This window comes from Peromyscus eremicus, chromosome 8a (genome assembly GCF_949786415.1).
Source record: "Peromyscus eremicus chromosome 8a, PerEre_H2_v1, whole genome shotgun sequence".
Taxonomy (NCBI): domain Eukaryota; kingdom Metazoa; phylum Chordata; class Mammalia; order Rodentia; family Cricetidae; genus Peromyscus; species Peromyscus eremicus.
In genome coordinates this window covers 45,672,250-45,693,630 of record NC_081423.1, presented here as the reverse complement: position 1 = coordinate 45,693,630, position 21,381 = coordinate 45,672,250, and the positions used below count along the sequence as shown (strand labels likewise).

Sequence of the window (21,381 nt, the reverse complement as noted above, 5' to 3'; positions counted from 1 at the left end):
TATGTATATATATATATAATTTTATTTAAATCAGGTTTTATTATTTTACCAGTTAAAAGTTGAACTCTAGAGGCTGGCAAGATGGCTTAGCAGTTAAGAGTACTTGTTGCTCTTGCAAGGACCTGGGTTTGATTCCCAGCACTCACATAGTGGATCATAACCATCTGTAGCTCAGTTTCCAGGGGATCCGATGCCTTTTTCTGACCTCCACAGGTACCAGACATTCATGTGCTGTGCATACATACATGTAGACAAAACACTTATACACATAAAATAGAATAATCTAAAAAGTTAAAGATAGACCTGCATACTTTGTAGGATCTTTTTTCCACATTGGTGAAATATGGTCTTCATTTCCACTGTGACCCTTGGTAGAGTCACTCTTATCTGAAGAGTCATCTGCAGACTTGCCACAGAGAAGTACATTTTTAGATATTTTCCAAGATATTGTAGGCCACCTTGAAAACCTGTCTAAGTACATTTTGGTTGTGCAAAGGATATAAGCTAAAAGCCAGGAGTTCCTGGTAAGAGGAGTATTAATCTTTTCTTTTTGGCAGATTGTATTTGAAATTTTGTTGTTTTCAGGGTGTGTGTGTTATAGGAGAAGATTCAAACAGATATCTAAGCAGACCAATTTCATTTTGCCATTTTTTTTTTTTTTGTTTTTGTTTGCTTTTTTATTTTGATGCAGGGTCTCACTATGTAGCCCTGGCTGTCCTGTATTCACTATGTAAACCAGGCTGACCTCAAACTCATAGAGAGCTGCTTGACTCTATCTCCTGAGTGCTTGAATTAAAGGCATGCAGTACCACGCCTGGCTCATTTTGCCATGTTTGTTTGTTTGTTTGTTTGTTTGATTATCTGCTTGTAGGATATTAGAGTCTGGTTTTATTGCTCGGTGGCTTTCAGACAAGGTGTGCTCTTCTCATAACAGTGATATCTAGTTTTAACATTTTCATCCTAAAGCATTGTGTGTGTTGAAATTTATATGAGTTAGTTGCTTACAAAATCTTGGTTTCTTTTTAACTTTCCCTTTTAATTTTGGAGACAGGGTCTCATATAGCCCAGGTTGGCCTCAGAGGTGCTGTGACAACAAAGGCCTACCCTGAACTTGTGATCTTCCTGTCTCCACCTTCTGACTGCTGGGACTACAGGGGTGCACCCTGACACCTGCCTTGATCAGGTCTCTTAAAGACTTCACAAAACTTTTACATTTCATGAGTCAAACATGCTGAGTTATTGGGTTTTGTCCCAAGAACTGAATTTACAGCCCGTAGGATACCTCAGTAGGTCAGGGCATTTGCCATTAGGCCTTAGGCCTGACAGTCTGAGTTCAATCCCCAGAGCACAAATGATGGAAAGAGAGAAACTATTCCCACACTTTGTCCCCTGCCATGCACCCACCCACAGACACAGATGCATACATTCACATACAATAAATAAATGTAAAAATAATTTAAAAAAGAACTGAGTTTATAGTTTGACATTGGCATTAAAAGTGCCATATTTCCTTTTAGCTCTAGCTTTAAATGGAATTTTTCATTTCAGTTGGTTTTGAACTGCAAGGTATATATTTTGTAGAGGTGTCTTGATACTCCAGGACTGGACTGAGTAGTAGAGGGAAAGATGGAATGTTAGAGGACCTGAAAAGAGAGACTCCAGATTGGCACATTCTTACTGAATCAGAGATTTTGCTTTTGTATCTTTGACTTCTGGATGAGATGTTTGAGAGAAGTTCACTAGTTAGGAAACAGAAGGTCTGAACACTTGCTGTTTTGTGTTATGGATGAGTTTTCAGGATGGAGGGGGTTATAAAAACCTCCAGGCTGCAGTTAAATGAAATTGGAATAGACTGCTGTAACCCACAAATTTGTATGCCTTTAAGGGATAGTCCTGTTATTTAGCTACTTATTGGTTATGTTGGGATGGGTTATTTTATTTCTGAGATAATTGTCTTAGTTTGGGTTTCTATTGCTGTGAAGAGACACCATGTCCATGGCAACTCTTTTTTTTTTTTTTTAAGTTTTTTGAGACAGGGTTTCTCTGTGTAGTTTTGGTGCCTTGCATCTTACTCTGTAGACCAGGCTGGCCTTGAACTCACAGAGATCTGCCTGGCTCTGCCTCCCGAGTGCTGGGATTAAAAGTGTGTGCCACCACCGCCTGGTTCCATGGCAACTCTTATAAAGGAAAACATTTAATTGGGACTAGCTACAGTTTCAGAGGTTCAGTCCATTATCATCATGGCAGGACATGGCAGCTTGCAGGTAGAAGGAGCTGAGTTCTGCATCTTGATCCACAGGCAGTAGCAGGAGAGACTGCACTGGCCTTAGCTTGAGCATCTGAGACCTCAAAGTCCACCCCCACAGTGACACACTTCCTCCAACAAGGCCACACCTCCTAATAGTGCCACTCCCTATGGGCCAAGCATTCAAACATATGAGTCTATGTGGGTCATACCTATTCAAACCACCACAGATGTCAAACTTGACTAAAATTATTCCTCAAAATCTAGGACACTCTGAAGTATTGTTGACAAAAGATTAAAACAAATCAGTCAATTTATAGTGATATTGAATGTAGGTAACAGATGGTGAACATTAGACTGTAAATTAAAACAGCAAAACAAAACTCCCCTTACACCACATGGATTCCTTTCATTTCTACTTTTGCTCTTAGTTGTTCTTTGTCATAGGGTCTTTGTACATATCTCAGGCTGGCCTGGAACTCATAATCCTCTTGCCTTATCCTCCCCAAAGGCTGGGATTATAGGCATGCAGCGCTACACCTGGATTATCACATGGTTTTGTATCTCTCTCTCTCTCTCCTTAGAAATAGATATATTTCTATATTAAGCATTTCTTTATATAAACCTGGCTGTCCTGGAACTCACTCTGTAGACCAGGCTGGCCTTGAAGTCACAGAGATCCACCTGCCTCTGTCTCCCAAGTGCTAGGATTAAAGACTTGTGCCACCATGCCCAATGATATATATATTTCTACAAATAACAAAAAGGCAAAAGGAAAAATGTTAGCCATGTTCATTCCAATTATTTTTCTAACAGTGGCCTAACAGGTCAGAAATTCATGTCAAGCTGGGTGGTACTTGGTATTAGCCAAGTGGCCAAGACATGAGTAAGTTCTAGCTTGCTACTTAAGCTACAAAGCATGGTAGAGAGCATCAGTGTCTCCTGTTGCCACTGATGATTGATACTGGTAGAGTTGCTAAATTCCATTCTTTGGATCTATACAATCTGTTAGTCGGGTTGATCTCAACCTCCCACCCTCACATTTGCTGACTTGCATGCCTTGGGTCTTGGAGGAAGCAGGCAGAGGAAACAGCTAGACATGCTCTAAGATGATTGTGTAAAGTTTTTTCTCAAAGTTGTTTTCAAGTTAGATTGAAAACACTTCTGAAAACTTTATTTTCTAAGCCTAATCGGGTAAAGACTGAAAAAAACAAAACAAAACAAAACAAAAAAACGGTGAAATTGGCCCAAGTTTGCTCACTGATCATCAGTCTCCAAGCCTGTATCCTTGCCTAGCAGGTGCAGAACCCTGGATTTAATGCCCAGCATGGAGGAGAACACCAACAACAAAGCTAGTGTAGAAAACAACTGGTGGACTGGGGAAGTAACATGGGTTGGTAGAGTGCCTGCCTAGCACTGGGAAGATGGACCAGGGTCAAGTCATCTTCAGGTGCATAGTCAGTTCAGGGATGTCCTGGCTTACATGAGACCTGTCTTATCTTAAAAACAAAAGCCAATGTGGCTAAGGGTCACAAAATATTAAATGGAGGGGGTAATAGATATATATGTGTTATATACACATATAATATAGGCATACATTTGTGTATATATTTTTAATCTTAGCATATAATTATTGTCCCCCAAATTAGTGTGTGTGTGTATATATATATATATATATATATATATATATATATATATATATATATATATATGCATGTATGAAATCTTTTTCATGGAAATTTTACATATTTTTATGTTATTCAAATGGAGTTTATATATACTTTCTACATGTGTCTTTTTTCACAGTATATATAAAATAGTTCTCAATCATGTTTGTAAAGTATTTCTATCTTAATTATACTCATTCTTACTTTGTTTGCTCTCTTGGAGCAAAACCTGTAATTATGCTCTAGGATAGGAGTATCTACTAGTAGGAAGACATCTCGTCTCCCCCCCCCCCCCTTTTTTTTTTTTTTTTTTTTTGAGACAGGGTTTCTCTGTGTAGCTTTGCGCCTTTCCTGGAACTTACTTGGTAGTCCAGGCTGGCCTCGAACTCACAGAGATCCGCCTGGCTCTGCCTCCCGAGTGCTGGGATTAAAGGCGTGCGCCACCACCGCCTGGCTTCGTCTCCCTTTTTGAATTCAATATTTATGTTTTCTTCTGGAGGGTTTTTCTTTGAGACAGAGGCTTGTTAATTATTGCTCAGGCTGGTCTTGAACTTGTTTTGTATCCTAGATAGGCTTCCAGAGTGTCTGGGATTATAAACCTGTGCTATAAGGCCTAGCTTCACCCAGAGGTTGGTTGGTTGGTTTGTTTTTGTTGTTTTGAGACAGGGTCTCTCTGTTAGTATCAGGGCTCTCTGTTAGTATCAGGGTCTCTCTGTTAGTATCAGGGCTGTCCTGATACTAACTCTGTAGACCAGGCTGGTCTTGAACTCAGACATTCACCTGCCTCTGCCTCTCCAGTGCTGGGACTAAAGGCATACACCAGCACCGCTCAGCTCTGTTCAGAGTTTTTATTGGACCTGAAAAGAAGAGTCCAGTACTTGAGTGAAAGGAAATGTGTTATACACAAAAGGCAAAGACTTTGAAAGAGAAGCAACTACAAAGTGCAGTGAAGGGAAACTTGTCTCTCTAGGTATAAAAATGTCCTCATGCTGTCTGTGAGATGACTTAGCTATAAAGGACAGTTCTGGCTCCATGGACCTGGGGACTCCAGTTTGACCTCTGAAACCCATGTAAAGGTAGAAGAAGTCTGACTGCACAGAGTTATTCTCTGACCACCACCACCACTGTACTGTGTTATATGTGTGCACACATGTGCGCATGCACGCACACACACATGTAATAATAAATGAAAAAAGAAAAATTTTTTCAAGACAGGGTTTCTCTATGTAACAGCCCCTGGTTGTCCTGGAACTTGCTCTGTAGACCAGTTTGGCCTCGAACTCAGAACTCAGAGATCTTCCTGCCTTGCTTCCCGAGTGCTGGGATTAAAGGTTTGTGCCATTACACCTGCCTACTTGCTGCTGTAGAGGACCCAGGTTTAGTTCCTGTGGTGGCTCACAGCCTTCCATAACTCCAGTTCCAAGGGACTCAAGACCTCACTCTGACTTCCTCCTGCATGTGCTCGCCATACATGCATTCAGGCTAAACGCCCATTCACATGAAATAATAAATTTAACAAAATGTGCAGAGAGCAGTATAACTAATAGTTGTCTGCATATTGTTGGTGTTCAAGGAATCAATATTTTATTTTACTTGCTTCTGCTTTAAAAACTTTTTTAAAAAAACATTTGTGTTTTTAACATGTTCTGTCATGCACCTGTGAAAGTAAGACAAAGTCTCTTCCTTTACCATGTGGGTTCTGGTGATGGAACTCCAGTTGCCATGCTGGGCCACAGCTGCTGCTGTCTGTTGAGCCAGCTTGCCAGTTCCTCAGTTTTGAAGAAACAGTGTTATAGATGGTACTCCTTCCTTCCTGAGATGTAATTATTCTCCCCGAGTAGGTGCTTTTTAAATTGAACGAGTATTATAAACCGTAAGTATTTTGTTTGTAGTATATGACAAGTACGATGAAATGTAAGCAGAAGCCGGGCGGTGGCGGCGCATGCCTTTAATCCCAGCGCTCGGGAGGCGGAGCCAGGCGGATCTCTGTGAGTTCGAGGCCAGCCTGGGCTACAGAGTGAGTTCCAGGACAGGTGCAAAGCTACACAGAGAAACCCTGTCTCTAAAAACCAAAAAAAAAAAAAAAAAAAAAAAAAGAAATGTCAGCAGAATTGTATCTGTTCTGAAATATGTACCTGTAGCTTACTGTACCTCCTGTACAGTTCCTTATTATATGAACATAACACAGGATAGTAACTGGAATTGAGAGTTTCTTTAACTTTTCTTACTGTGGTGCTGCAGTAAATGCCTTTTGAATGTCAGTATGTGAGTTTTTCCAGGATAGTCACTTAATTGCTAAAGAGTAACAGAGAGGACATTTTATTCACCAACTGTTTTATTGGGATAATTAACTATCAGTGAGGGAAGAAAACACAGTTATGTCTATTGTTGGGAAAAGAAAACCTGTGAGTGTTTAAGAAGATAAATGTTAGCTGGGCCTGGTGGCACACACCTTGCACTCGGGGAGGCAGAGGCAGGTGGATCTCTGTGAGTTTGAGGCTAGCCTGGTCTACAGAGAGAGAGAGTGTTCTAGGACAGCCAGGGCTACACACAGAAACCTTGGTTCGGGGATAGGGGTGGGGATAAATATTAAAGAAAAAAACCTAAAACTTGAAGTCTAATCTTTTCATTATTTAGGAATGGAGAAAGTCTTAAAAGTTGGAGCAAGCATTCCAGAACAAATAATTGCCACATAAAGATGGATGTGATCAATAATCTCTCTCAGACACACACCCACACCCACACCCACACTCACACGGTGGGGGGGAGTGAGTGAGTGAGTTGGGGGGGGGAGGGAGAGGAAGATGAGAAAGGGCTCTCAATTTCCAGACAACTTGCCAAACCCACTTGCTTATCCTGCTCTCTTCTAGTCTCACCTCTGCTCCTCCCTCCATCTCCTTCAGCCTCCTGACTTTGTTTACTTTTGTCTTGGGCTTGAGTGATTACTTTTATGTAGACTAGGGCAGTTTTAGAAACTAGGACATGGGACATTCTACCTTAGACTGGCTAGACTGCCCATCCTGTTCACCTATTTATTATCTTATTTATAACACTTTATTATAAGTATAGTATTTTCTACTCTCCAGTGACTGTTCCTTATTGTCTTGTGTCCTCTCAAGTAAGGTAGTATGCCTTGGTCATTCTGTGTCACTGGTTTAGAACAGTATAGGTATACAGAGGTGTGTAGTAAAACCAGCATTTTGGCTGAGTGGTGATGATGCACGCCTTTAATCCCAGCACTTGGGAGGCAGAGGCGAGCGGATCTCTGTGAGTTCAAGGCCAGTCTGGTCTACAAAGCGAGTTCCAGAACAACCAGACTGTTACACAGAGAACCCCTGTCTTGAAAAAACAAACAAAACAAAACAATACAGCATTTTATCTTTACTCTTAATTTTATTATGGCAACAGGAAATGTTAAATAGAAATAGTATACACAGATCATGCATGAAAGTGTGAATGTATTTAATGTTATTGAACAGTTTACTTAAAAATGGTTAAAATAGTAACTTTTCTGTGTCATACGTTTTACCATGATTAGGAAACAACAATAACCCCCCTCATACCCTTGTCATTGTATCATCAGTTGATAGAATGACATTTGGGTTGTTGCCAAGGTTATAATAAAAATCTACTTAGCCTGGATTAAGTGAAAGAGAACTTCATTAATAAGGACAAGGAAAGTCACATGCTGCTCATGGACACTGACTCTGGAAAGAAAAGGCAAAAGTCAAAGCTGTTCCTGCACTGTCTCAGGGGATGCAGTGCCTTTGTATATCCACTGTAGTCTGTGTAGAGGAAATGATGCATTGTTTATCAAGCTTTAATAACTTTTTTTTTTTTTGTTTTGTTTTGTTTTTTGAGACAAGGTCTCTCTATGTAGCTTTTGCGCCTTTCCTGGAACTCACTCGGTAGCCCAGGCTGGCCTTGAACTCACAAAGATCCACCTGCCTCTGCCTCCCGAGTGCTGGGATTAAAGGCGTGCGCCACCACCGCCTGGCAATAACTTCTTTTAAGTAAATATATGAGGGGTTTTGACTGGCAATTGTGGTTTTGTATGTATAGCTATAGTTATCATTTATCAGAAGGAATTTCATGTTTTAGTACTTACGAATTCTCTTTTCCCATCTTGTATAGGTTGTTTCTTAGAAACATGATTGTTTGTTGGACTTGATCTCACAGCCCAGTGAGGACGTCTTTACTGATAATGTCAAATTCAGGCTATCCTCCCAACCAAGGAGCTTTCAGCACAGAGCAAAGTCGTTATCCTTCACATTCTGTCCAGTATACTTTTCCCAGCACCAGACACCAGCAGGTAAGTCATATTAGCTCAAGATACATATGTACTTTGTGGCTTCACCTTTCCTATGTAATAGATTTATTGGCTAGTAATGGAATGTACTTGTTATTTCATTCATTCATTCATTCATTCATTTATTTTGTTTTTTTGAACACAGGGTTTCTCCGTGTAGTTTTGGTGCCTGTCCTGGAGCTCACTCTGTAGACCAGGCTGGCCTGGAACTCACAGAGATCCACCTGGCTCTGCCTCCCGAGTGCTGGGAATTAAAGGTGTGCCTCACTACCACCCGGCTAAAATTCTTTCTTTCTTTCTTTCCCGTTTCCGTTTCCTTTCCTTTCTCTCCCCCCCCCCCCCTCCCCCCCCCCCCCTCTCTCTCTCTCTCTCTCTCTCTCTCTCTCTCTCTCTCGACAGGGTTTCTCTGTGTAGTTTGGTGCCTGTCCTGGCTCTTGCTCTGTAGACCAGGCTGGCCTCGAACTCACAGAGATCCGCCTGGCTCTCCCTCCCGAGTGCTGGGATTAAAGGTGTGCGCCACCACCGCCTGACATTTATTTTTATTTTTTAATTCAATTTTTTTATTTTTTGGTTTTTTTGAGACAGGGTTTCTCTGTGTAGCCCCGGTTATCTAATGTCAAGAATCATGCAGGAATCATTCACAGCCAGGTGTGTGTCAAGAATCATGCAGGAATCATTCACAGCCAGGTGTGCTGGAACATGCCTAAAATTCCAGCACTTGAGGATCAGAGGCTGGAGGATGGGAGTTCAATACCATCCTTGGCTATATAGCAAATTTGAAGCCCGCCACAGTTAAATGAGGCTTCATCTAAAAAATATACATACATACACACATAGGTGCATACTTTATATATATACATATGTCTTCAAAAATTATATGTTTAACACACACACACACACATACACACACACACACACACACTCCTTCAGTCATCTACAAGGAGCCAAAGTTTGAGAATTAATTATCTATCTTTTTTTTTGTTATTGTAGTTTTGTTTTGTTTTTCTCTGTGTAGCTCTGGCTGTCTTGGAACTTACTCTGTAGACCAGGCTGGCCTTGAACTCAGAGATCTTCCTGCTTCTGCCTCACTGCTAGAATTAAAGGTGTGTGTCACCACTGCCCACTTAATTATCTGTCTTCTTATTGTGGTTTTCTGCTAGATTTCAGAGATTGAACATCCCTCTTATTTTTTTACATTTATTTATTTTGTATGTGCACATGCTCTAGCATACGCATGTAGGTCAGAGGACTGGAGGCGGTTATGTCTTGCTACCGTGTGGGTTCCAGGGATTGATCTCAGGCTGTTAGGCTTGGCTCTAAGTACCTTCATCTGCTGAGCCATCTCACTAGCCCTGTTGCTCTGATTTTGATTGTAGGAATTCACAGAAAAGAGTAAATTGTTGACAGTCTCTAGGATAACAGCTTATTTACGTTCCATGCTCTGGTTTAAGCTGGCTAGATAATTTGGTCCCTCCTTAGTTTTAGAATAAATACCTCTACCTCAATGAGAGATTTGATGGTAGGAAGGTGAGGAAGTTTCTGTAACTTAACCTTTTGAAAATGAAATATGAGGTGAAGCTCCCAGCTTATTGGACAAAAGCTAGCAATGTAAGAGATTTAAAGAAAAGTACGAAAGGAATGTTGGGTGTGGTGGCATCTGCCTAACCCTGGAACTCAGTAAATGGAAGCAGGTGTATTCCAGGTTCAAGGACAGTATGGACTACATAGCCAGACTCTTATCTCAAAAACAAACAAAACAAGGAAAGGAAGAAATGTATCTTAATTAGAAACCTGGAGGCAGGAACTGAAGCAGAAGCCATAGAGGAGTGCTGCTTATGGGCTTGCTCCTCATGGTTTGCTTAGCCTGCTTCTTTATACACCCCAGGGCTACCTGCCCAGGGGTGACACTGCCCACAGTGCTGAGCCCTTCCACATCTATCATCAGTTAAGACAATGCCCCATAGGCCAGTTTGGTGGGGCATTTTCTCAACTGAGGTTCCTTCTTCCCAGTGATTCTAGCTTGTGTCAAGTTGACATAAAATTAGACACAAAATGAAATGGTCATCTTGGAGAATAAGAAAGCACATTTATCAATCATATATAGTTGAGTATTACTGAGGACTCCTTTGAAATATGGTTCTGATTGGAATGAGAATGGATATCCTTGTGTCTCTGCAGAAAAACTTGTATTTTTTTGTTGATGCTCTTGTTTGGCTGAAGTTGCTTTCTGTTTCTAGGTTGACAATTTTTATCATGATTGCGTGTCATGTTTTATTTCTTCTTGCTCCAGTGCTATCCATGTGATTGCTGATTTTCTGGATCATTGTGTTACTGTTTTGTTTGTTTATATTACCGTGTGTGTCTCTGTGTGCTTATGGAAGTCAGAGGATGACTTGGAAGGGGTAGGTTCCCCTAATTGTTCTTTGATCAGAAACAGTATTAACCCAGCCTTGTGATTTTTCATTCTCTGCAAAGACTTAAGGGAACCAAATCCATGTTTAAGAATCTTTTTGTATGTAATTTCCTCCTCTGTAGAAGTCTTTAGAAATTCTGACTTCTCTAAACTTCTATCACTGTGTCTTCAATAACCATGATTGTGGAGCCCTGTTTGAATACCCAGGGCTGTAGACTTTAAAATTGATTCTAGGCAGAAAGGTTACAAACAATTTTCTCTCAGAGGTCACATCTTATACAGCCTGTTGCTCTCTATCTGAAAATAGTTTCTATGACTTTTCCATTTGCCTGCCTGTCTGTCTATTTATTTGAGACAGGATCTAACTGTGTAGCTTTAAATTCCTTATGTAGCCCAGGTTGAGTGCTGGGATTCTAGATCTATGCTCTTGTGTCCAGCTGGATTCTACCATTTGATTTTTCTGAAGTTACCCCTCCCACCCCCCATGAGACAGTCTAGACCGTGTTACATAATCGGAACTGGAGGCTGCTTATGCACTGTTGCGTCATCTTTTTTCCTCCCACTCATTTTTGAATAGTTCAAAACCCCCAAATCTTTAAGAGAGCGTCAGTGGCTGATATGTTTTCAAAGTTCTGGAATTGTGAAAACTTGATTGTTCTTGAGTGAATGATGCTCTCGCTACTGAACTTACAAAGTCAAAGCTTTTCTTGGAACCTGCTCTGTGCTGTTGCCTGTCTGCTTCTGTTCATTTCTGCTGATAAGCCAGTGCTCTTCTTATGATCCTTGTTTTAGGAAGCCTGTGGTTTGTGTTTTGGAACTTGTAGTAAATCATTATCCTTGGTTTCCTACATTAAACAATTAAATTTGCATTATTTTTATGTGTATGTATGTGTGCCACACTACATATGTGGAGGTCAGACAGCCTGCTGGAGTTGATCCTCTCCTTCCCCGTATGGGTTCCAGGGATTGAACACAGATTTTTATGTCTGCAGGCAGGACCTCCACCTGCCGAGCCGTCTTCCAGCCCTCTAAGTTTTTTATGTATCGACTGTGGACTAATTTTAAACTACCTTAGCTTTTCTTCTTGGTCCTTTTAACCTAAAGGACTGTCATTTCTAACTTCAGAGAAATGATGTGTTATTTCTTAGGATATTGCCTGTTACCTGTGGTGGTGGGTGTGTTTTTCGTACCTATGTTATGATCCTCTGAATGACTTCCTCCAGTTGTCCTCTGACCTCCACTTATATGCCATGGCATGTGTACAACCTATTCCTACTTCCACAATAAATTAAATAAATTTAAAAAAATATAAATAAGGAATTGGAATGATGACTCAATGGTTAGAGTGCGTGCTGCTCTTTCAGAGGACTGGAGTTGGGTTTTCAGCACCCACGTCTATAATTCCAGCTCCAGAGGTTCCAACACCTTCTTCTGGGCTCTGAAGTCACCTGTGTGTGTGCATACATAAAACAGGCACTCACATATACATAAAGGGGAAAAAAATCTTACTAGAAATAATTAAAATATTGGTGAAAAATTGGCTCATTAAAGGATTAAACTTGTCATTGCTGTTTGATTTCATACTTATTGGTTCCTAATTACTTGATTTAACTTCATGATGGAGTTCTTATTTGTAGTTAATAGCTAACTTACGATTATTTTACTACCAGGAGTTTGCAGTCCCTGACTATCGCTCTCCTCATATTGAAGTTAGTCAGGCATCACAGCTTTTGCAGCAGCAGCAGCAGCAGCAGCAGCAGCAGCAGCAGCTTCGAAGACGACCTTCCTTGCTTTCAGAATTTCACCCAGGTTCTGACAGGTAATGGGATTTCTTTTATGTTCCTACTTAGGGCTAATTAAATTACATTATTTATTATTTTTCACTAACAAAGCTTCAACTGGTCTTTTTTGTTTTTTTGAGACAGGGTTTCTTTGTGTAGTTTTCGTGCCTGTCCTGGATCTTGCTCTGTAGACCAGGCTGGCCTCGAACTCACAGATCCACCTGGCTTCAACTGGTCTTTTACACAGTTTGTGTTTTGAGTTCTTGTATTGGTTTTCCTTGAACTCCAGAGCCTCGTTTTCCATCTCCCATGTGTTGGTTGATTGCAACACCTGTCTCATGTCTCTGGGGTTTTTTGTTTTTTTTTTTTTTTGGTTGTTGTTGTTCCATTAAAAAAATTATATGAGGCCAGGTGGTGGTAGCACACGCCTTTAATCCCAGTACTCGGGAGGCAGGGCCAGGTGGATCTCTGAGTTCCAGGCCAGCCTGGTCTACAGAGTGAGATACAGGGTAGGCACCAAAACTACACCGAGAAACCCTGTCTCAAAAATCCAAAAAAAAAAAAAAAAAAAAAAAGAAAAGAAAGAAAAAGAAAAATTATATGATTACATTTTTAATGAAAATTTACTTGCTTTACTTCATTATGTATATGGGAGTATGCCATGTGTAATGGTTCATATGTGTAAGTCAGAAGATAGCTTGTTGGCAGGGATCAGTTTTTTACTTCTACCTTATGGATCTTGGTGATGAAACTAAGGTTTTCAGGCTTAGTGGCAGTCATCTTTATCTGCTGAGCCATATCTCTAGCTTCGTTTTTTGTTTGTTTTGAGACAGGGTCTTCCTTGTAGTCTTGGAACTTGCTCTGTAGACAGGCTGGCCTCAATCTCACAGAGATCTGCCTGCCCCTGTCTCCTGAGTGCCACTATGCCTGGCCCATTAGTGAAGTTGATTTTTTCCTGATTTCATACATGTATACTGTATTCTGGTTACTCCCTCCTCTTTCCTATTCTCTCCCAGTTCTGCTAGCCCCTTCTTCCTGCAGATCACTTTCCCCACTTACTAGTTTGACTTGGTTTTGTGTTTTAGAATTTTACTAGTGCCATCTGTGTGATTAACCTCCAGAGCCTACAGGCTCACTAGTGGGTATGTAGCTAGATACTATGCCTCTCCTGAATCTCTCCGTGGCTTTTAGAGCAGCAGTATGTTGTAGGCCAGCAGGAGTCCTTTCCCTTCTGTACCTGACTGTTAGGAGGACCTGTCTTCTGTGGACCCAGTGCCAATGTACACTGTTGCCATGGTTTGTGGTTGCTGTGACCTTGCCATACTTGGGAGATGGTTTTTTTTTTTTTTTTTTTTTTGGTTTTTCGAGACAGGGTTTCTTTGTGTAGCTTTACGCTTTTCCTGGAACTCGCTTTGGAGACCAGGCTGGCCTTGAACTCACAGAGATCCGCCTGCCTCTGCCTCCCAAGTGCTGGGATTAAAGGTGTGGGCCACCACCGCCCGGCGGGAGATGGTATTTTACCACCCCTTCCCTCATCCTCTGGCTATTGCATTATTTCCATCTTCTCGTCTCCGGTGTTCTCCAAACTTTAAGGGGGTGATGTAAATGTCTTGTCTTTATTCTTACATTTTGTGCAGCCCTGGGCCTTTGTGTTTGTCTTCATTTGCTGCAAGAAGACGACTCTGTTTAAGTATTTGTCTGTGGGTATAATAAGCATAGCTATTTAGGAGATGTTTTCAGCTAAGTGGCCACTTTATGTTCTGCTGATGGGTCTAAGACCTCTTCAATCATGGCTTTGAACCAGACTTATAGTGTTAGGTATGAAATTCCTCTTGTAGAGCAAGTCCCAAATTCAATTAGGGAGCCGTTCATTGGTCATGGGGCCAAGTTCAGAGTTCAGGGTCTGGGGATGAAGGGTTGAGGGGAGCTAGGAGATTAGAGGATGAACAGAGTGGCTGACAAATGATACATGGTTTATTATAGGCAAGAGCATGCACCCTTGGTCCCAAGGACATTTTATAGAGAATCACACAAAAGTGGCTTCTTTCCAGAACTGGTTACATAATAAGTTGTATAATAGTCACCTTTATTGTTTACTGATGGTTGTTTGAACATACTGTAGTGGTGTCTGTTTGAACTAAGTCATTCCTGATGTCCACACTAGTGCCATGTTACCTAAACTTATGACCTCTGTTCCCTTAGTTGTTATCCCTGTAATATCCTGCTACCATCTCACCAGTTAACACATCTTGCCTGATAGGTTGATATGGTTTATAGATGTAGAAGCTGGATTAGATTATCAATGTCTTTACCTTACAGTTCACCTGCATTGCACCATCTGGCACCATGAGATCCAGCCAGCAGAGACAAGTCTTCCAGTCCAGTTTTAACTTGATTTCTCTACACCTTGTAGCCAAGGTTTAGTATATCTACAGCAGTAGGGTCATACCTGCTAGTTTTGGTGGGTAGCCAAGAGAAATGGCAAGAGCTTGCATTGTTTTGGTGGCCTCTGGAGCCTCTGGCCATCTCCTATAAAGGCATCCCATATTTGGCACTGGAGTTTTTGTTTAGTGACCTGTTGCTTCTTGGACCTGCATAGTCTAGTCTTAGAGCTACTGCCTTAAGACTTTGCTTTGTTTTTATAATAGGTTACCTTGTGTTTTTCTCATACCGTCTTTATTTTGTTTGACCTTTGCCCTCCATCCCAAGTCCGTTGTCTCCTTTATCCCCGCTCCTCTCTTTGTTGACACTCTCCACTTTCAGCATCATCTCTCTCCCGTTTAAACTATATGGTGCTGTCTTGCTTGCCTTCCAGTGACTTCCACACCATTGTTCCCATTCCGGTTTCTTAGGTACTCCAGATAAACACACAAAACAAAAGACTCGGGCCAGGATCCATATATAAGAGAAAACATGTGATGTTTGCCTTTTTCAGTCTCAGTTACCTCACTTGATATAATTTCCAGTTATATCCATTTTCCTGCAAGTTTTATACTTTGATTTTTTTCCATAGTTGCATAAATTTTCATTATCTACTCATCAAACAATAGACATTTGGACTGGCTCTGTTTTCCAGCTATTGTGACTAGAGCTTCAATGAACATGGATGTGGAAGTGTCTCTATTATAGGATATAGATTCCCTAGGGCTTATGCCCAGGAGTGGTATGGCTAGGTCATGTGGTAGGTCCATATCTGTTTTGTTGAGGAATCTCCAGACTGATCCAAAGTGGCTTTACAAGTGACTCCCACCAGCGCATAGAGTGTTCTTTAAAATTATATATATAGGGTGATAAAACTGTTTTATTTAGAGGCTTGAGGTCTGAGGAGGTCAGTGGAATCTAATGTCCTCAGTAGACTAGATCTCCCTGGTCTTTTTATCCCTAAACACTCCATTTTCACTCTTAAAGTTGTTGGTTTAAAAGTAAATTTTATTAGGGGCTTGGGATATCTCTCTTGATATTCACCACTTGCCAGACAAGCTTGAGGCCTTCAGTTCCGTCTCCAGCACAGGGAAAAAAAAAAAGTCATTGTGTATTTAAGTATGTAAAAGATGTTACAGAAGGATATATGTGGATAATACAAAGGACACTGTACTAGAACAAATTAACATACCCATTGTTCCCTTTTGTGGTGGCAAGAAGCTATTCTTTTACCATTTAGTGAGAATCCCAAATGCAGGGGCTGGAGAGATGGCTCAGAGGTTAAGAACACTTGTTGCTCTTGCAGAGAACCCTGTTTCATTTCCTAGCACCCACACAGTGGCTCACAATAATTCCAGTTCCAGGTATGCCAATCCCGTCTTGTAACCTCCATGAGTACCAGGCATACAGTGGCGCTCATGCCAAAACACTCATACACATTAAATGAAATAAATAAATCTTTGTCTTGAAAATAGAAAAAAAAAAAAGTCTCACTATGTAGCTCTGTCTTGGAAATCTCTGTGTGGGTCAGGCTGGCCTTGAACTCACAGAGTTCTGCCTAATTCTGCCTCCCAAGTGCTGGGATTAAATGCGTGTGCCCAGCAAATAAATCTTTTAAAAAATACTCTGTATTGGAAAAAACTAATCCCCAATACAGAATATTTTATCACCTTTATTCCTTCTCTCTCTCTCTCTCTCTCTCTCTCTCTCTTTCTTTCTTTTTTTGGAGACAGTGTTTCTTTGGGTAGCCCTGGCTGTCTTGGAATTTGCTCTGGAAGGCAGCTATGCTCACCACTATACCACCAACGCAGTGGAATTTGCTCTGTAGATCAAGCTGGCTTAAAATTCAGAGATCCACCTGCCTTTGCCTCCCTAACGCTGGGATTAAAGGCGTGCGCCACCACTGCCAGGCTTATTTTTCTGTCTCTGTACTTGAATATTTTTAGATGCCATACATACGTAAGTGAAATCATGTAACATTGTCTTTCTGTGTTTGGTTTATTTCAGTGAATCTAATGTCCTCTAGGCACATCAATATTGTAATTAAGGCAAGATCTCATTTAAAAAACAAACTGAGTAACGTTCTCTCTCTCATTTTTTTGTCTTGACTGTTGATGTTGCAATGAACGTGAAAGTGTAGGTACCTTAATTTCCTTAGAAACTGTCATAGTCTTTTGAATAGTGACTGTACCAATCTTGCCATCACTGTACAAGGACTTGTTTTTTTCTACATGCTTGTCTATATTTTCTTTTTGATAATAGGAGTCTTTTAAATTTTTAAATTAATTAATTGATTTAGAGACAGGGTTACTATGTTGCCTTGGTTGGTCCTGAACAAACTATATAGAGCAGGTTGGTCTTGAATTTACAGAGATCCACCTACCTCTGCCTCCTGAGGGATGGATTAAACGGGTGTGACACCACACCCTGCCATTTGTTTGATATTTTGTATATTGGTGTTTTGCCTTCATGTGTGTCTGTGCACCACATTTGCAGTGCCCACAGAGTCCAGAAGAGGGCACTACCTCTCCTAGGGCTGTAGTTACAGACAGTTGTAACCATGTGGCTGTTAGGAATCAAACTTGGATTTTCTAGAAGAACAGCCAGTGCTTTTAACCACAGAGCCGTCTCTCCAGCCCAATAATAGGAATCTTAATGGATGGCTAGTGGGAAGTGGCAGCTCATAGTCATTTTGACTTGCATTTTCCTATTAATAATATTGGATGCCATTTCACATACATCTTGGCAGTCTTATTTATTTTTTGTTTGGAAAAATATGTAGCCACAGTTTGTGCTTCATTTCAAAATTTCGATTTGTGTGTGTGTGTCCATATGTCTGTCCGTCCTTGTGAAAGTAGTATGAAGGCTAGAGGTAGATGTCAGATGTCTTTTGTATTTGCTTCCACCTCCCTGTCCCCAGGCATACATTCTGTAGGGTTTTGAATGAGGTAATAGGGACACAAGTTACCAAAGCATAGAACTTGTTTGGGGAATCCTCATCCTCATTATGTTTTCTGGACAAATGTACATGGATACAATATTCTTTGGCCCAGACAGCTTTGTGGAGCCTAGTATTGGCACTCATATCTGGAGTCCCTTCTCCTTCATGGCAGATTTCTGGATTTCTTTGAGTGCCCGAGAGGCAAACTTCTTGAAGTCATGTGATTCTGATTATTGGTGGTGCATTTCCCAAGGCAGCAACTTGTTGACTGCAGAATGGCCCTTCTTTTTTCTGCCCTTCTTTTTTCTACCCTTCTTTGCTGGAGCCATTCTACCGGTACCAAGTTGAAACTCCACCTGCTTTAGTTTTTGAGATGGATTCTCTCACTGAAACTGAAACTCCAGCAATTTACCCATTTCTCAGTTTTGTACATGGGCCCTGGAGATCTTAACTCAGGTCCTCAAGCTTGTGTGGCAATGTAATTTGCTGAGCCATTTTCTTAGTCCCAGGTGATTAAATTTTCTTTTGGGTTATTTGAATTCTTTATAAATTTTGGATACCAGATAACAATTTTCTAATTTACTGTTTGTCAGCAGAAACTTTTTAAACATTTTTTTTTTTTCCGAGACAGGATTTCTCTGTGTAGTTTTGGTGCCTGTCCTAGATCTTGCTCTGTAGACCAGGCTGGCCTTGAACTCAGAGAGATCTGCCTGTCTCTGCCTCCCAAAAGGCTATGCCACCACCGCCCGCAACATAATTTTTTTTAATTGATTCTTTGGGAATTTTACATCATGCGCCCCAATCCCACTTGTTTCCCACTCTCGCCATATCCATCCCTCACCCCCATAGCGTCTCCCTTAAAGAAAATGTAAAAAAAAAAAAAAAAAAAAATCTGTTAATTCAAAACAAAAAACAAAAAAAAACCCCACCTTGATCCTCCATCTTTTCTGCCTCTCCAACACCTCTTCATTTGTCTTAGTGACATTGGGAACTTCGGTGTGTCATGAAGTGCACCCTTTTGCCCAGTCCAATTTACTTGCAAATGTTTATTGCAATGAGTTGTTGGTCTGGTTCAAGACCTCTGGCTTCTGGTACACCATCAACACTGGACCCTTACTGAAAATCCTCCCAGATAGCTTGCCATTGCCCTGAGTCGTGGAGATCCCCTGACTGTGGTTTTGTAGGACCAGTCCCTTCATGTATTCCTGCAGGTCATGGATGGGGTAGTTGCTGGGGTGGACCAACTCAAAGCCCTGATGTCAGTCTGCGTGGTAGCTGATTTGGTCAGTTCGGGGCCCCTGGGGCCTCTCCTTCTCAGGTAAAGGTGGAGCCAGCTTTTCTGTGCCCAGGCGGTCTGGCAGGCTCTCTCATGCCTGTGGTGCTGGGTGGGGTCATCTCAGCTCTCCCGTGAAGGGTGGCACCACTCTTCTGCTTCAGTGGCCAGTGAGGGGTAGGGGCATGCTGGCTCAGCACAGTCCTCAGATTTCAACATGCATGGTTCCTTTGGTCCCCTGTGGTATTTTGGGGGCACAGAGATTAATACAGACCCCATGCTGCAAACCCCGACGTGGCCCTTGGCAGCAGCTCAGGCCCGGATGTCACCATGGCCCCAGGTGGCAGTGTAGGCTACTCAGATTGGCACGATCCTGGCAGCAGCATAGCCTTTGGACATTGACATAGCCTCAGGGGGTGGCCCAGATCCTGGGGATCTGTGTGGCCTTTGGTGAGAACATGGGCCATGGATGTCAACACAGACTCTGACTGGGGTAGGACTACGGAAACAGACATGACCCTCGTCAGCAACCCAGACCTGGACGTCACTATGGCCCCAGGTGGCAAGCTGGCCACCCATATTAACCTGTTCCTCACCACTTTTGCTTCTTCAGTTCTGCCTCTTTCTTTTTTTTTTTCGAGACAGGGTTTCTCTGTGTAGTTTTGCGCCTTTCCTGGAACTCACTTGGTAGTCCAGGCTGGCCTCGAACTCACAGAGATCCACCTGGCTCTGCCTTCCGAGTGCTGGGATTAAAGGCGTGCGCCACCACCGCCCGGCAGTTCTGCCTCTTTCTAAAGCACATGAACTGGTCTGCTTCTCTTTCTCTCCCGTTTTTCCACCATCTATTTGTTCATCATAATGGCGTCTGCCCTCCCAGTGTCGCAAGGCCCCAGGTGGGCCTGGGCCTCTGGATATCTTCAGCCAGCCTGGGGCCATGAGGATCAAGGTGGGCCTGTGGCTGTCTCTCACCTGCCTGGGCTGTGAGGTGGGCCTCCAGCACAAGCTTTTGAGTTTGATATAAATCTATTTATTTTTGCGTTTGTGGCCTGAGATTTTGTTATGTTAGAAAAAAATCAAGGCCAATGCCTGCCTTAGAGTCTTCCCTCTGTGTTCTCTGTTTGGGATTTCATAGTATCCAGCCTCATATTTAATCTTCTTTCATTTTCAGTTCATTTTTTTATATTGTGTGTCTAATTTCATTTTTGTGTGTAAAGATACAATTTTTCCAGCATGATGTACCAAAGAAACTATATTTTTCCTGTTGTGATCTCTTGCTATACTTGTAAAAAATTAGTTCACCATGTATTTTTGGCCTTTCTATTCCCCTCTGATAGTCTGTTTGTAAGTTTTAGGTCAATACCTGTTACTGTTTTTTTTTTGTTGTTGTTGTTGTTGTTGTTGTTTCTTTTTTTAATTTAATATATATGGGTATTTTGCCTTGATGTTTGTCTGTGCAGCATGTGTGCCCATAGAGGCCAGAAGAGGACCTTGAATCTCCTGGAACTGTAGTTATATGCAGTTGTAAATTGCCATATGGGTGCTGGGAATTGAACCTAGGTCCTCTGAAAGAGCAGCCAGTGCTCTTAACCACTAAGCCATCTCTTCAGCCCCTCAATTCTTTGTTTTGATTATTATTTCCTTGTAATATAATTTTAAATCAAGAAATATGCCTTTCACAATTGTTTTGGCATTTGGGGTATTTTGTGTCTGTGTGTACTTTATAGTTTGGTTTTTTTTTTTGTTTGTGAAGAATCCCTTGAGAATTTGCTATGGATAGCATTGAATGTATATAGTGCTTTAGGTCAGTGGTTGTCATCCTCTGGGTTATGACTCCTTTGGCAAACCTCTATTTCCAAAAATATTTACAGTATGATTCATAACAGTAGCAAAATTATAGTTATGAAGTGGCAACAAAAATACTTTTATGCTTGGGGGTCACCACAACATGAGGACCTGTATTAAAGGATATCCTAATATTAGGATATCCTAATGCTATGTCCCTTTAGGAAGGTTGGGAACCACTGCTTTAGGTAATATAGTTATTTAAGGAGTTGGAGATTTAGCTCATTGGTAGAGCGCTTGCCTAACAAGCACAAGGCTCTGGGTTTGGTCCTCAGCTGGGGGGGGGGGGGAGGAGAAAAAAATATATATGCATAGACATTTAAAAAATGTTCTACTGATTATCCAGTGAAATGGCTCAGTGGGTAACGGTGCTTGCTTGCTAAGCCAGAGATGACCTGTGTTAGATTCTCAGAATCCGCAAGGCATTCTGAGAGGAGAGAACTGACTTTCAGAGGTTGTCTTCAGATCCACATGTGCAGAGTGATACAC

At 41.5% G+C, this 21,381-nt stretch overlaps 1 protein-coding gene and 1 pseudogene across 13 annotated transcripts in view; one reads left to right on the top strand and one right to left on the bottom strand.

The window, feature by feature from the left end:
* Nucleotides 1-21,381, top strand: part of Ncor1 (nuclear receptor corepressor 1) — a 158,752-nt gene that overhangs the window by 13,672 nt on the left and 123,699 nt on the right. For all 13 annotated transcript variants that reach the window (XM_059270881.1, XM_059270878.1, XM_059270874.1 and 10 more), the window contains exons 2-3: nt 8,047-8,224; nt 12,305-12,453. In XM_059270881.1, the coding sequence (XP_059126864.1) occupies nt 8,117-8,224; nt 12,305-12,453 (257 nt within the window). In that variant the 5' untranslated portion in view covers nt 8,047-8,116. The remainder of the gene's footprint in view (nt 1-8,046; nt 8,225-12,304; nt 12,454-21,381) is intronic.
* On the bottom strand, nt 17,703-18,106 carry LOC131916079 (large ribosomal subunit protein eL31-like; annotated as a pseudogene).